The sequence below is a fragment of the Carassius auratus genome, chromosome 2 (assembly GCF_003368295.1).
Source record: "Carassius auratus strain Wakin chromosome 2, ASM336829v1, whole genome shotgun sequence".
NCBI classification, from domain to species: domain Eukaryota; kingdom Metazoa; phylum Chordata; class Actinopteri; order Cypriniformes; family Cyprinidae; genus Carassius; species Carassius auratus.
In genome coordinates, this window is record NC_039244.1 from 14454730 (window position 1) to 14472375 (window position 17646).

General features: G+C 38.6%; 1 protein-coding gene across 1 annotated transcript; it reads left to right on the forward strand.

Annotated features, from left to right (window-relative positions):
* Positions 1 to 5315: 5315 nt before the first annotated feature.
* On the forward strand, positions 5316 to 8111 carry LOC113040546 (cholesterol 7-alpha-monooxygenase-like). The gene is made up of 6 exons (XM_026198858.1): positions 5316 to 5353; positions 5803 to 6043; positions 6134 to 6738; positions 7182 to 7312; positions 7407 to 7585; positions 7708 to 8111. The coding sequence occupies exons 1-6, from the start codon at positions 5316 to 5318 to the stop codon at positions 8005 to 8007; spliced, it is 1494 nt and encodes a 497-aa protein (XP_026054643.1). The 3' UTR covers positions 8008 to 8111.
* Positions 8112 to 17646: the final 9535 nt, after the last annotated feature.

Here is a 17646-nt window from a genome sequence, read left to right on the forward strand (position 1 = left end):
GCACTTCACCTCTGATCCACTGACTGGAGCTAGATTTCAGCTCAAGATTATAGTAAAGCGTGTCATCAGGAGTAAATTAATAACGGATGATATAACTTGATAGTTATGCTACTGCATCTGAATAACTGAGTTTAAGCAAATGCAGCATGATCGCAAATGTCAGTCATTTTTAGTTATTATCACTCATGTTCCAACATGATTCAGCCCACAGATGAGTCAAGACAACTTTTTAAAGAAACATACGTTACGATAATTGCTGGCATGAGAAACACCAAAAATCTTGGGACGTTTGTATATTGCCGGAACAGGCCAAGAAATCGGAAGGACAAGGAATCTCAACATTTTGTGCTTTGAAGATGAGTATTTTTTGAAGACGGGGTATCTGCCTTATTTCGTAGGTCAAACAGATAACCGTAGTCTGACGTATTAACTGGATCATGAATTAAACACAACACTGGCCAGGAAGAATTAATGCTTCAATGTCCTGATGTAGACTAGCATGTCACGCAGAGAGTGTACTAAAATGCAAACTGATCTTAAACAGCTACACATCACGTGGTCCATACTGGTAAGGAGAATTGTTTTTGAGGTTAAGTTTGTATTGAGCACACATTAGTCTTTCTGTGCACGTGGCCACAGACTCCGAGACGGAGTGGACTACGGACAAGAAAAGTTTTGTTGGGCTTCCGGTGTGTGGCTATACAGTCAAAAACACAAGAATATGTTAAGATGCCCTTGTTGGTAAACATTCATGGAAACCCAGTCGGTTATTGGATGTGCACATTAGGTCTTAAAGTGACAGCACTCTAATTTACCTGAAGCTGTCAATATCCCAGTGCTCTCTCTCAATTGTGACATTTCAATAATCTCTAAAAATACTCCTTTGTACAATAAGAGTTTGACCATATCAACCACAACAAATTGTGTTAAATAATAGTAATTTCAATACTGACTAAAGTAATAGTGACAACAGTTGTTCTTTTGTCTCTACATTACCAGTCCAGCTTCAAGGTTAGTTCTAGTTTTGTTTTAATCTCATGATTATTTTCTTTTATGGCACTGTGAGGGTCACAGTCCATTTGTTGATGCTGACAGGCAAAATACAATAGTGCTTTTATGTATAATTAATTATCCAACATATGCTATTATTAAAATTAATATTGATATTCAAGTTAAGTTGAAGGACTAGTTAAAAGCTTGCAGTACAAGTAATAGCAAGCTCATAGGTTTGATTCCCTAGATTGAACGAATTGAGAAAAAATCATGCAATCATCATAAGTCATGCAGAGACAACAATGCTCAGGCTATGTGAACAATCCACAGCATTTAACTTTCATTTATAAATGTTTGATCAATTCTAAATCCTAAATAAGAAATTAGTTTATTTTTGGAGGTGAGAGAAATGCTAATCATTAAAATGTTTAATTTTAATCATAATATGATTGGCAGCTCCTCTTACGAAAGGAAAATATATTTACCAATATATTTCTTTAAATATATTGTGATATATTGTAATATATTATTTTCCCTTTTTATTTTCTAATATTTTATATATTTGAATACATTTAATAATATATTGATGATACATATATTATATAATATATTGCAAAATATACAAAAGATTGCCGCTTTCAATATATTGCAATAAATATATATAAGAATAAATGCCTAATATATTACATGATATTTTCCAATATACTGAAATATATTTTTGGGTCACACTTTATTTTAGGGTCCAATTCTCACTATTAACTAATGATTAACTATGACTTTTGCCTCAATTAACCCCTTATTTGCTGCTTATTAGTAGTTTATAAGGTAGTTGTTAAGTTTAGGGTATTGGGTAGGATTATGGATGTCATGCATTATATGCACTTTATAAGCACTAATAAACAGCCAATATATATATTTTTTAAATTAATAATAGACATGCTAATAAGCAACTAGTTATTAGTGTGAATTGGACCCTATACTAATTACCTGAAAAAGCTGACAGTACATGTGCAGTGGCAAAGACTTAGGCTTGCACCAGCTTAAGTTTAAACCAGTGGAATGTGATTTTCTACTCAAATTCAAAAGATGTCTCTGATGTATTATTTTCATCGATGTGATCCCAGTGACAGACACAGACTTCATGTTTGGATTTGTATAAATGTTTAACTCCAGGGACAGTCTTTCCTCTGCCTTTAGGGTACAATGTCTCATGTTGTATTATCATTATGTATTCAGTCAAAATGATTTAGTGTTTGTTTTTTGTTTTGTTTTTTTTCATTGTGAAGGTGGAAAGCTTTTAGATCTATTATAACAATTAAACAAGGCAATGCTGATTCATGTTCAGAAAAATTACAAACTGGACATGACATGACATTTCTTTCCTAAAAAAGCTTTCGGTGTTCTTTTAACATCCTTTTTATTTGATATTTTCACAAGAATCGTGTCTTCTATTCAAGTCAAGTGTTTATTTTTTATAGTACTTTACAAGTAGATCATTTCAAAATTGCTTCACGGTATTAAACAGGAAAGCAACAGAATCAACGAAGCAGTTCAATGTTGATTCAGTTCAGTTCAATAACAGTGTTGATGTTGCAAAATTCACGATGTGATAAAAACTAAATTCTCCTTTTATTCAACACAACTAGTTGGGGTCTGGAGTCTCTGCTCAGTTTCTCAACCAAGAGTTTTCAAACTAATTTATCCTGCAGTTTTTACTAGCCATGATCTGCCATGTTGGGTAGAAACTTCTTTCCCTTATAAGTGTCATACCATGCTATATTCATAGAGTAAGGTTTTAATGGTATTTGTTATGACCTTTTTATACATAATTTTGTTTTCATCAAAATATTTTAAAATATTTTCAATCATGTATTTCGTGGAAAATGTAATTTTACTATTTCAGCAACACAAACTTAATTCAATATGGTATTTCCATTTCTTGAGATTTGGAGCAACAGCAACTGTTTAAAACAGACTATACAAAGTTGTTTTGATTCTTTGAATGCACATGAAAAGTTACAACAGCCATAAAACTTTATGAATACCTTCATGCTATATGTGAATCCCCTCACACTTGTATTGGTATGTCCATAATGCTACATTTCACTTTTCAAACATTTTGTAACTCTTTCTGAAGTGAATGGTGGAAAGTTTTTTGAGGTTACAGAATAGAATCATTTGATTGGTGCAGATTGTTTGTTTTATCTGTAGTTTCAAGGTCAAATGAACACCTGGCCATCACAGTGTTAATTATTAAAGTTGATGAACATGGCCTTCATCTGGACCTTATCAAAGAAGTTAACTCATTTCAGAGATTCAAAACTGCTTTTGATAAGCTCTGCAATAAATTGGGACTTAAAGCTGATTATCAACCATTCAATTGCTAATAGAATCCAAGAAGAATGTTTAATTAATTTTAAATCTAATTGCGTGTAATTGATTAAATGCCCAAAGCTAACAAAACAATGTTAGTAATTATCCATTCCTAAAATCATGTCTATGCTCACTATTTGTTAGATGTGTGCATTTATTTCTCTTTTAAATATTGTACTAAAATTTGACTTAGTACCTCACGTCGTTTGTCAGTGTAGCTCATGTTAGTGTGTTTGAACTGACTGAACTCACTGATGCTTTTAGGTTTCGGGCAGAGCATTTATCCAGAAGTGACCCATCAAATTAAGGTTACAATAGTATAAACTTCTGGTCCAGCAAATAAACACTTTGCCAATCCATACAGCTTTCAAACCTCTCCCCACCACCCAGTGAGGGAACTATTTAGAAAACCTACAAAAGCACGACTTCATCATAAAAATCTACAGATAAAGGTTAGGTCATTTCCAAAGAAACACTGCGGTGCTTTACAACTATAGGACAGGGAGAGCTAAATGAACTTATCACTGCATCTAAACCAACAACATGTATATTAGATCCTGTATCCACTAAATTACTGAAAGAGTTGTTACCTGTAGCCGAAGAACCGCTTCTCAATGTTATTAACCCTGTTATCTTTAGGTCACATCCCAAAACCATTCAAGCTGGCAGTTATTAAGGCTCTTATTAAGAAACCACAACTAGATCCTTGTGAACATGGCAAAAAAGTTGTGTCTGCTCAATTGATCTCCTTCCTGCAAAACAATGATCAGTATGAAGAATTTCAGTCAGGTTTCAGTTAGTTTTCATTGTCTGTTTGATTACGTCTTTGAGTCTTCTGTACATTTCTGCTGTATGTACATTAACTGGCAGTCCCCACTGGTAAGCTACTACTAAATATTGTAGAAAGTTAATTTACTGTAAAGATTTTTTTGCAACAATTTGTATTTTGAAAGGCGCGATACAAATACACTTGAATTGAATTGAGAACTTGAATTTCTTTTTTAATAAATAAACACTTGAATCTTTTCAATAAGTTTCATAGAGCCCACCCCTCCCAACAAAAAAAGTATAAATAAAAAAATCACACATATCAAAGACCTTGAAGCTGTTTCCCAACTTTGCAATACTATCAAAGTGCAGTCTACTGGCCGTCAGGTGGAGGTGTCCATGGTTCAAGGACAAACACACACACATACACTCATACACCTATACAGGTTTTTTTCTTAAAGGCATATGGCACGTTTTCAAAAAAAAAAAAGATGGGGCAGTCATTAACTGTGGAGTTATGTCAAGGGCTGTGGCTTGCAACATGTGGTGAATCATATAAAAACAGTGCTAAGAGCACACGAGTGCATCTTCGAGGACAACCACGCTTTAGTTCCACCAGTTTTTGTCTCTCCAACAGTCATGATCCTAAGCATTGCCCTGATTTGGACCATAGTTGTTGGGCTCTGTTGTTGTCTTTGGCTTATTACAGGAATACGCAGAAGGTAAAAACTCACTTATTTGTGACTACAAGCTTCACTAAGCTTGGGAACATCTCAGGGATGGTGGGATTCACATCTGTTTGACAACTGATTTTATTTAATTTTACAATCTCTAATGCTGAATAACAAGTTTGCATGGCACTACTTTAAATTAAACATGTAAATTTGTCTATTATTGTTATATATTTTTTTATTTTAGTTAGTTTTCCAGACATTTTTGGCTTTGTATGTGTTAGAATAAATAGATTGAGAAGATCAGATCAAGTTGAGGAGTTGAGTGATGGAGCACAGAAGCTGGTGCCTGGGACCAAGAATGACTCGGACACAAGAAGTGTAGTTCACTCAAGGTTCAAATCTTTATTGTGAGGGGCTTCGTTATATTTAAGTAACAGCGGAAGGGAAACTCAGCACAAACAAGGAAATGGAATGAGACAGTCTATGAAATTCAATTCTATATAAATCATGACTTGTGATGGTGATGTTCTGATGCATACAACGGGGTACAGAAGGCCACCGGGTGTTATAGAATCTCACAATGGCCACTTTAAGACAGAATGACTTACTCATCAAACATCCCTGTGCTTTACTAAAGAAAAGTGAAGAAATTGCTTGAGATTGCTGTTTTTCGTGAGGATAGACTCTAGAACTATAGAACTATAGCAATAATGAAACCTCTCATTAAAACATATTTACTGTTTCCAATTCTGAACTATGCTCTTGAGGTTCTAACCGATAGGTATGGGCATAATCTGTGTCTGAATCATGTTCAACTTATTGGTTAACAGTCTGAGAAACTAACTGCCTGATTTGGAAATAACTTGATAGGCACTGAATTGAATCAATAGCAATTTAGGTTACATAAGAACTGAACGTGACAGAACTTGTTCTTGTTCTTAAACCCTGATTGTATTAGCTGTTTTGTAACCGTTTGGAGCTGTAATGGTTTCAGACAGCCTGGGGAGCCTCCAGTAGAAAATGGTTGGATCCCTTACCTTGGTTGTGCTCTTCAGTTTGGGGCCAATCCTTTGGAGTTTCTTCGGAGCAGACAGAAGAAGCATGGTCACATTTTTACATGCAAGATCGCTGGGCAGTATGTCCATTTCCTTTGTGATCCATTCTCCTACCATGCCGTCATCCGCCAAGGAAGGCATCTAGACTGGAAGAAATTTCACTTTGATGCCTCTGCAAAGGTAAATGAAATAACTTCTTGATTACTGCCAACAACAATCTAACAACAAATGAACTACTTAGCATGTAATGATTTGCGTGTATTCTTGCAGGCATTTGGTCACGAGAGCATGGATCCCAGTCACGGTTACACCACAGAGAACCTGCATCAGACCTTCCTGAAGACCCTGCAAGGGGAGGCCTTGTCTCCTCTCATTGAGACCATGATGGAAAACCTACAGAGCACCATGCTGCAGTCAGGTGTGCTGAAGGCCAAACCTTCCGAATGGCAGAGTGATGGTATTTTCGCCTTCTGCTACAAGATCATGTTTGAAGCAGGCTACCTGACCCTCTTTGGAAAGGAATTGGATGGAGACCAGAGCATTGCACGGCAGCAGGCCCAAAAAGCTCTGGTACTCAATGCACTAGAGAACTTTAAAGAGTTTGATAAGATCTTTCCTGCTCTGATCGCTGGGCTCCCGATTCACGTTTTCAAGAGTGCCTACAGCGCTCGCGAGAACTTGGCCAAGACGATGCTCCACGAGAACCTCAGCAAGCGTGCCAACGTGTCTGACCTCATATGCTTGCGCATGCTCTTGAATGACACATTATCTAGCTTCAATGAGCTGAGCAAAGCCAGGACCCATGTGGCCATGCTGTGGGCTTCACAAGCCAACACTTTGCCTGCAACCTTCTGGACCCTGTTCTATATGATCAGGTACAAGTCATACTCCGCAAGTGTAAAGCTGCACTGTAGTCACTACCAAGGATTATCAATCAGCTCAGATAAATACGTTTAATTGTAGTGTTGGAGATAAGTATTACTTCAGAGCGTTCTGCATTTGGAAGCATTAAACCATGAAATTGATCCACACTATTATAGAATGTTTTTAATTTACTTTAAATTACAATTTTTCTCTGATGCATCAGAGAACACTGAAAAATATGGCATAGAAACAATTTCCCCTCGTAAATTTCCATATGAATTACAAAGAAACAGCAAGTTATACACTGAATAAAAAAACTGAAATTGACTATTCTAATATATATATATATATATATATATATATATATATATATATATATTAGATATTTATTTATTTATTTATTTATTTTCAATGTACTTGTTAAGTTGATGATGCAACTTTTGCTTGTTTGCAGATGCCCAGTGGCCATGAAAGCTGCTAGTGAGGAAGTGAGGCGAACATTTGAAACTTCTTGTCAGAAAGTCGATCCTGTGAATTCTCGACTTGTACTTACAAGGGAACAGTTGGACAACATGCCAGTTTTAGGTGGGAATGCTTTGAAAATATATAAAGATTTATGCACTCAATATTATCAGCATACCAAAATGTCATGTGAACTAAAGCTTCTCTGTTATTACAGACAGTATCATTAAAGAGGCGATGAGGCTGTCCAGTGCGTCCCTGAATGTGAGAATTGCAAAGAGCGATTTCCTTCTTCACCTGGACAACAGCGAGTCTTACCACATCCGAAAAGATGATGTAATAGCTCTGTACCCCCCGATGATTCACTTTGATCCTGAGATCTATGAAGATCCTTTGGTAAGTATTATGTTCTTTATGGTGTTTAATAGATATTGCAGCTTTCACTGGGAAAAAAACGTGTAATTAATTATGTAAGAATTATTCTCCTCATTAATGTATTTGCATCTTGCCACAAACAGACATATAAGTATGACAGATACCTTGACGAGAATGGACAGGAAAAGAACAGCTTTTACCGAAACGGACGCAAACTTCGTTATTACTACATGCCCTTTGGCTCTGGGGTGACCAAGTGTCCTGGCCGCTTCTTTGCGGTTCATGAAATCAAACAGTTCCTGTCTCTGCTGTTAGCGTACTTTGAAATGGAGCTTTTAGACCCTGATGTGAAAGAGCCTCAGTTGGATCAGTCTCGGGCTGGACTGGGTGTTTTGCAGCCCACTTACGATGTTGACTTTCGATACAGACTGAAATCTCACTAGGAATCTCACACATTAATTATGGACTGTCGACTTAAACTGTAAATAATGTACATTTTGCATCATGTCCAAGCAGACAAATGTGAATAGGTCTCAATTGTCTTTCTATTCAGGTTGATTTGAGAGAGTTTTTAAAGAAACTTCAGAGCTCTCCTTTTAAGAAAAAATTCTGAAGCATTATTACCCTTATGCTAAGTTTATTAGTATTCTTTTTAATTCTTGTAAAATGATATGTGCTTTTTAATTGTAAGTGAATTTTACTATGAATGTACTGAATGAATTTTTAAACCAAAAAGGTGCTGTAAGCAATTGTATAGGCTTTTGTATTAAATGCAGAAAATGTAAAAAATATCTATGTAATAATTGTCCTGATGAACTCTGTGACAGCCTTTTTTGAAAATATAGAGGAAAAGTCAGACTTGCGGTCAGATACTTGCTTTAGCCAATCAGGGGGATTTTGAGACGTTTTCTGCTTTTGGGTGTTCACAGCGCACAGTCCATATCTGGAAAGCCAGAAAGTGAGAGAGTGAAAAATGTTTGGAGGGTGCAAAAAGCAGCATAAGCTCCAGTACTGGTTAGTCTGGTTGGTCTCTTTGCTGGTTTTAGACTGTTTTAGGAGACCAGCTTAAAGGGGTCATATGATATTGCTAAAAAACTCATTATTTTCCACATATTGTACATTACTGGTTTTCCTCTATGCCCCGCCTTCGGAAACGAAATGTGCTCTGATTGGCCAGCTTACCAGTGCATTGTGATTGGCTGAATACCTCAAGCGTGTGATGGAAATGTTACGCCCCTTGACATACTGTAACGATGCAATGTCCCAGCCGAAGCGACGAGACAAAAACATTAAAACCCATTATAAACTTGACATTTGTTGCATCCAGTGGGGACATAATTATGGATTATAATGACTTATACTGTCTTTTCACACATTGCGTTGCATATCGTGCCACATAAACATAAAACCATGTCTGCATTTGTGATCAGAGAAATGACAAATAACACGCGCTACTCTACACTGCTCAAAACTCGCGTTTGAATTATCAGAGGGAAATTCTTTATATATGAAAACGTACTTACAGTCTGTAAATCAGAACAGCCTGCATTGTAGTCTACTCTTCCAGGATCAGGAAACAGTCCTCTATAAAATATACTGCACTCATCTGAATATTATACTGTTCTGGGACAGTGCTGTAAATACAGCTTAACGACTGATTTTCAGTTGTGTCCTCTTTTGGAAGACCAAACAAAGTAATTTGCTTTCACAACGAAACAGCATCTCCACATCTTGACGGCAGCAACAATACTACACCGAGAATAAACATTTGCGTGAACGTTTGGGCGGTGTAATGTAAATCTTCCCACATCGCGATTTAGACATGGGGGCGTGTTTAAATGAGCCCTTTTAGGAGGGCATGGACGAGTCTTAACTTTTATAAAGAATTTCTCTTTGAATTTGAGACCTTAGTCTTTGCAACTTTTGGGATCTTATCTATTCAAGAACAGCTTGTAACACTCCAAAGAGAAAGGAAAACTTGAAATTGCATCATATGACCCCTTTAAACCAGATAAGCAAAAACCAAAAAACTAAAACAAAACAAAAAACAGCAAAGAGCTTTTTTTCTTCTTCTTTTGGAAAGACATGGAAGGATATAATATTAAAACATACAACAACAACAATATTTATAATAATAACATAATCCAGCCAGTATATTATGCACAATCACACTAAATATTCAAAAGCCCTCAATTCTTTCAGCAAGTCAGTGTTTGTTACCCCCGTTTACCTTTCCTTAACATCTGTTCATCACTATCTGAGAATGCCAAATGGTCAAGAGTAATCCTGAAATAGACCTAAATCTAGTTGATAAACAAACATATAGATTGTGTCAAGGACACACACTTAGCAACCACCCCTTCTGTTGATAAGCATTAGCACAAGGTATGCAAATATTAAAATGACACTTAGTAAACCCGGCCAGCTGTCTTCAGGGTACAACATGAAGTGTACTCGTGTGCACTGCTGTACACTTTGACCTTGACCTGATTATGTAACAAGCCTGCCAACACAAACTACAAAAGATTGCTTGTATTAGAGTAAACTCAGGATAAAATGTCTTAAATATTTAATTAATTACAACTGCCGTACTGACCTATGGAAGCCAATATAATAAAAAATATGATTATTTTAGGGTTAGCATAATAATGAGAAGCTTTCTTATATTTATGACTTGGTTATCTCATTATAAAGAAAAAAAATTCTTACAATAATCATTTAATATCTTGTAATGTTCTGTGAAAAAATCCAGAATATCAGAAACCTTCTCATAACAATTACCTAGTTTCTTGTAATAATGACTGAGAGAATGAGAAACTTTATCATAATAATGATTTGCTTTTTCATAATAATTAGACATTTTCTCCTAATTCTGACTTAATGTGCAAAGAATGGAGTGATGACACGCTTGTATAAATGTGAGAACACAATAAACAAGGCAAGCTTTCATTAAAGTCAGTGTAATCTACAAAGTATAATCTTTTATATTTTTCATATGCAGTTTTGCATTTAGCATCTTCTTCTTCAACACACACATATGAAGAGTTCAAATGCAAAAGCCTCTAAGTGCACATCAAGTCATAATTACAAGAACATTTCATTATACTGGGATGTTAAGTCATTGTTTCGAAAAAGTATTTCATTATTTTGAAAATGCATCTCCTTATTATGAGATGCTAATTCATTATTATTAGAAATTTTATCTTCACGAGAAAGCATCTCATTATGAGATGTTAAGTCATTGTTATGAGAAACTATTTCCTTAGTGTAATAAAGTTTTTTATTATTATGAGAAAGTATCTCATAAGTCATTATTATGAGATAGTGTTTAATTTGTATGAGAAATTATTGTGAGAAGTCATTGTTACGAGTCACAATTATGAGAATGTTTCTCATTATTATCACAGTCATTATTATGAAAAATGTTTTCAATATCATTATTATGACTTCCAGAATCATATTTTTCACTCAACTGTGGTAAAAACAGGCCTCATAGAGATCATCAGTCAGTCAACCTCTTATGGTAACATTATGTGTCATATTTCGGATTGTGTAACTGTTGGTCTCATAGGTGATGTGCAATAGCGAAATGTGTTAAATTATATTTCTGAAGAATTTTAGAGGTTATAAGCAATTTAGTACGGGATAGATGAGAAAGATAATTATTTTGCCTTTTCCACAGATCCCGATGACAGTCAGCAGACAGATGCTGTTTGCCAGTGTAAATAATACATCTGAATTAGTTGTTTGCTTGTTACCTTTTACAGGGTTAGAGTTGTTTGTGCAAGATGATAAAAGGGAAATGTCTGTCACGATATTGTAGGTTATTATCAGTCAAGTTGTATACTGCATGTCAGCATTACCCTTACTAAAATTAACCATGGTTTTACTACAAATAAAACCAAAAAACCATGGTTACTATAGTTAAACCATGGTAACCACAAATTAACCATGGTTTTGCTATATTAACCATAGTTTAACCATGGTATTTGTAGTAAATCTGTGGTTTTACAAATGGCAGTCAATATGCCAAAAAACCATGGGTTACTACAGTTTTACTATAATAAAACCATGGTTATTTTTCGTAACGGTAGGCCTTTTAGGCTGTAGCCATTTGGATGGAGTATCATTAATTGATAGAAAAAGTATACGGCGGGTGTAACTGAAAAGTGAAGAGTAGTTCATTGTTTTATTTTATCTTAACTGCTTCATAAAGATTATCTCAAGGCCACTGTAATTTAGGATACTACTTCAAATATGAAGATATGGAAATTGACTATTTAGAAGCAACATTTCTGCTGTAGCCAAAGGCTGGCAATTTTTAGTGTTTAATGGATTTACTTGTCTGAATTTTAATACCTGAAGAGACAGATAAATCATTAAAAATGGAAATAAGACTGACATGGTCTGTGTGAAGTAGAATGTGGTTGCAAAAGGGGATTTTAACATTTGAGGAGAAATATCAGTCTCTCCTGGACTGTTTTATCCTTTTGTTTTCACCTTCTACAGCCATGATACGAATGAACAGAAACAAGTACTTTAATTAGAATTACTGAATATAATGTTTTAATGACAACAGTGGGTTAAAAAATGGTAAAGAAAATAGATCATTTGGATAATGAAATGCTGATTATTACATTCATATAGTCTGCTGTTACAGAGTTTTAAAGTATAAAAAAGTTTTAATTTTTTTTTGGTCTTGTGACATCTGGAACTTTTTTGAAAACCAGGTTTTGATTTAGTGCTTACATCAAGTTGTGGGACAGCTTTCCGTGGGACTAGATTAAAGGTTGGTTTAAAGTGGAGTTTAACCCTACAAAACGAAATTAAAAACATTCTAGCTGTTCTACTACTATTCAGAAGTTTGGGGCTGGTATGATAGTAAAATGTTTTTAAAAACATTGTAATATTTAGCAATATTATTAAAATGTAAAAATGCAGTTTTTTTAATTTATTTGAATATATTTTAAAATGATTTATTCCTTATACATAAAGCTGAATTTTCAGCATCTTTCCTCCAGTGTGTTACAAACACGCCAGGTTCCACCTCCACTCATTCACAACGCGAGCCCTCACCTGAGTACTGAGCACTTCCACCTGACCCTCATCATCACCCAATCACATCTGCACCATAAATACCACACACAAGCACTCAGTCAGCGTCCGTTCTCGTTCACGACAAGGTCTTACCTGTATGCTAACTCTAAGGACTAACTCTTCCTCTACTTACCTCTCTCCAGCGATCCTCCGAAGATCAAAGTCTCCGTCGTGCGTGTGTGTGGCTCACCTCCCTCCTCTGACGTTTTCACCCAGCTATCACGAACCCATTCATCACTCTACCAAACACTACCCGCTCCTCTGCTTGTGCCTTAAATAAAATAAAACCATCTTACTGTTACTCCTCAGCCTCCCGGGTATTCTGTAACAGAAGACCAGACCAACACCGCTTGGCCCAAGCATGAGCCTCACGGACCCCTTTTAAGATCTGGTCGATGCACTACGTAGGAGACTCACTGCTCAACCTGCATCCCCAACACCAGCGAGCACTTCCGCCAACGATGCCAGCACTTCCTCACCTTCCGTTCACGCCAGTCCCATGACCAGGCCGGCGCCCTACTCTGGTTCGGCGGAGGAGTGCAGCGGATTCCTCCTTCAATGCTCGCTGGTCCTGGAGATGCAACCACACTTATATCCCACAGAGAGATCCAAGGTAGCATTTGTAATTTCTCAACTGCAAGGTAAAGCACTACTGTGGGCAGATTCTATATGGACTCAAAATAACCCAGTTATCCAGTCTTATTCCATCTTCATCGACCATTTCCGCAAAGTTTTTGGCAGACCAGCTTGAGACTCGTCAATTTGTGAGAAGCTGTATAATCTCAAAAAGGGGAAAATGTCTGTCAATGAATATGCCCTTCAGTTTAGGACTCTAGCAGACTCTTCATCTCGTGCGCCCTGTGCCGTCAACTCAATCTCGCTACCACGGCAACGCCGTCAGCCTACCAAGTCCACACTATTACCGGCAGGCCGTTGAGTAGAAGATGTGTACATCATAGTGTGGGTCCAATTTCCCTCCAAACCGGACTACTCCACCATGAGGAGATCCATCTGCTGGTTCTGGAGGAATCCACCACTGACGTCATTCTAGGGTGCCCGTGGTTGGAGCAGCACAATCCTGTCATCTCCTGGAAAACGGGCGAAGTCTTGAAGTGGGTTGATGCCTGTTGCAAGTCCCAGCCAAACCTTCCCCTGAACCTCTTCCAGTTTATTCTACCTCAATAGAGAGCCTAGTGGAAAACCAATCCATTTCCATCCCTACCTAATACGCCCCCTTCAGTTACGTCTTCTGCCCCAAACGGGCTTCCAAGCTTCCTCCACACCGGCCGTGGGACTGGGCCATCGATCTGCTGCCGGGTGAACCAGTGCCTAAAAGAAGGATCTACCCCCTATCCATTCCAGAGGAGAAGGCCACGGAGGAATACATCAAGGAGGCGCTGGCCTAGGGTTACATCCATCCATCTACCTCCCCTGCTGCTTCAAGCTTCTTCTTTGTGGAAAAGAAGGCCGGAGGCTTGAGACCATGTATCGATTATCAGGTTCTCAACAACATAATCGTCAAATTCAGATACCCACTATCCCTCGTCCCAACTGCCTTAGAACATCTCCGTGGCTCCACTGTCTTCACCAAGTTGGACCTCCGCAGCGCCTATACCCTCATCCGGATACGACAGGGGGACGAGTGGAAAACTGCTTTCATAACCCCTACAGGCCACTATGAATATTGTGTCATGCCGTATGGACTTGTTAATGCCCCCTCCGTCTTCCAGGATTTTATTCACAAGGTGCTCTGGGAGTACCTCCATAAGTTCGCGGAGGTCAACTATGACATCGGCAACTGGGAGCTGTTGGCCATCAAGTTGGCCTTGGAAGATTGGAGGCATTGGCTGGAGGGAGCCAAACACCCCTTTCTGGTTCTCACGGATCACAAAAACCTGGAGTATCTTTGAGTTGCCAAGATGTTAAACCCAAGACAAGCCCACTGGGCGTTATTCTTCACTCGCTTCCACTTTACCATCTCCTATCGCCCAGGGGTAAAGAATGTAAAGGCTGACGCCCTGTACTGGTGTCGCGCCCCCGAAGGGAATCTCAAAAAACCCGAAACTCCCTGAAAAGGTCATCATCTGCCCCATTACCTGGTCCGCTGAGACCCTTCCTCCAACCGATCCTGCTACAAACACCCCGCCGGAATGCCCACCGGGACATCAGTATATTCCCAGGACATGGCGCACTCCACTCATTCACTCCACTCACACATCTCTTGGCACTGGTCACCTGGGGGTCAATGAAACCCTCTCGTTGCTTAAAGAACACTTCTGGTGGCCCAACATGGCCTCGGATGTCAGGAGGTACGTGAACAGATGTACAAACTATGCCATATCCAAGAGCCTTCGCCATCTTCCATCAGGCAAGCTCCATCCTTCTTTACACATACACACACATATAAAATTGCATAATAAATGAAAAGAAAATAGAATACAAAAAGATTAGAAAGGTAGTTAGATTTTTTTTTAGAATAGAATTAGAATAGTGAGTGTTAATTTTAGAGGGTCAAATAAAGATGGAAGAGATGTGTTTTAAGCCGATTCTTGAAGATGGCTAAGGACTCAGCTGCTCGGATTGAGTTGGGGAGGTCAGTCCACCAGGAGGGAACATTTAATTTAAAAGTCCGTAAAAGTGACTTTGTGCTTTTTTGGGATGGCACAATCATTTACTTGCAGAACGCAAGCTTCTAGAGGGCACATAAGTCTGAAGTAACAAATTAAGGTAAATGGGTGCAGAGCCAGTGGTAGTTTTGTAGGCAAACATCAATGCCTTGAATTTTATGCGAGCAGCTATTGGAAGCCAGTGCAAATTGATAAACAGAGGTGTGACGTGTATTCTTTTTGGCTCATTAAAAATAAATCTTGCTGCCGCGTTCTGAATTAATTGTAAAGGTTTGATAGAATTGGCTGGAAGACCTGCCAAGAGGGCATTGCAATAGTCCAGCCTGGAATCCAGTCCAGTATGGAAGGCTTTCCACTCACTCCTAGGTGTGGCCATCAGCCTGTACTCCGGATACCATACCCAGTCGAACGGGCAGACGGAGAGGAAGGTCCAGGAGATTGGACGCTTCCTCCGTACCTTCTGTCACGACCACCAGAACTCCTGGAACCAGTTCCTTGGGTGGGCTACCAACCTCCTCTATCCCCCTGGTCAGGTGAACCCTCAGATGTTCCCGCCATCGACAATTGGTTCCGGGAGAGCGAGACGGTCTGGGATGCAGCACACCACCAACTCCAGCGGGCCCAGACGCAGAACGACAGCTAACCTTCACCGATCTGAGGCCCCAACTTACCAACCCGGTCAGAAGGTCTGGCTGTCCACCCGGAACATCCGCCTGCGCCTGCCCTGCCGCAAGCTAAGTCCCAGATTCATTGGCCCATTCATCATCCTTCAGCAGATCAATCTGGTCACTTATAAACTCCAATTACCTCCTGAGTACCAGTTTCACCCCTCTTTCCATATGTCTCTCCTAAAACCTCACCATCCCTCTGTCTCTCCTTCCACTGAACCTGGTGAAACCGAAGCCCCCCCCTCCACTCCTCCTAGAAGACGGTGCGGCCTAGGAAGTTAGAGACATCCTGGACTCCCGGCGGCATAGTGGACAACTTCAATATCTAGTGGACTGGGAAGGATATGGTCCAGAGGAACGTTCATGGGTCCCACACAACGACATCCTGGATCCTAACTTACTTAAAACCTTCCACTCCAATCATCCTGACTGACCAGCTCCCAGGGGAAGAGGACGTCCACCACGTCGTCAGGGTCCTCAGGAGCGGGCCGTGGAGAAGGGGGTACTGTTACAAACACGCCAGGTTCCACCTCCACTCATTCACAACGCGAGCCCTCACCTGAGTACTGAGCACTTCCACCTGACCCTCATCATCACCCAATCACATCTGGACCATAAATACCACACACACGCACTCAGTCAGCGTCCGTTCTCGTTCACGACAAGGTCTTACCTGTATGCTAACTCTAAGGACTAACTCTTCCTCTACTTACCTCTCTCCAGCGATACTCCTAAGATCAAAGTCTCCATCGTGCGTGTGTGTGGTTCACCTCCCTCCTCTGACTTCTTCACCCAGCTATCACGAACCCATTCATCACTCTATCCAACACTACCCGCTCCTCTGCTTGTGCCTTAAATAAAACCTTTCTTAAAATCTTTCTGTTACTCCTCAGCCTCCCTGGTATTCTGTAACACAGTGTTCAGTGTCACATGATTATTTAGAAATCATTCTGATATGCTGAGCACTTGGTGTTCAAGAAACATTTATTATTGATATCAATGTTGAACGCTTTTACTTGTGATACATACATTTTTCAGGATTCTTTAATGAATAGAAATGTGTTTGAAATTCAGTGCCATGCTGTATGACCTTACAGGAAATCCTCAAATACAGCATTTTCACTGTATTATATGAACTAATTGTTTTCACATTTAGTTGCCAATTTTTAATACTACAATGGAGTTTGTATTAATAAAATATGGTTTCCATATGAAGGCTATTTTTTTGTTTTGTTTCCATTTTACATCTGTTATCTTTAAGGATTGATAGGCAATGTTTACAAAACATGTTTATGTTCAGATTTAAAGTTAGTCAGAATTTAAACATCAAGCTGTCATTTAGCAGCTTCTGTCATCCACAGTTATTTTCAGTACACTAATTACAGTGACAGGCCCCCTAGAGCAACCTGAGGTCACACACACACACACACACACACACACACACACACACATACACACACAAAATGACATGCAAACACTGACTAAACAAGTAGTTTTATAATGAATATGTTTCTAAATGTATCCCACATGTGCAGTTTAGGGGTTAAAGTAAATGTTTGAGTGTACAAAACGTGCCATCAAATGTATCTATAGCTCATGTGGTTTGTGTACTCATACGAGAGAATTCAGTGTTACTTCTGATGAAAATAAAAAAATCTGGTACTGCATGTAGAGAATTTGAAGCAGAGTG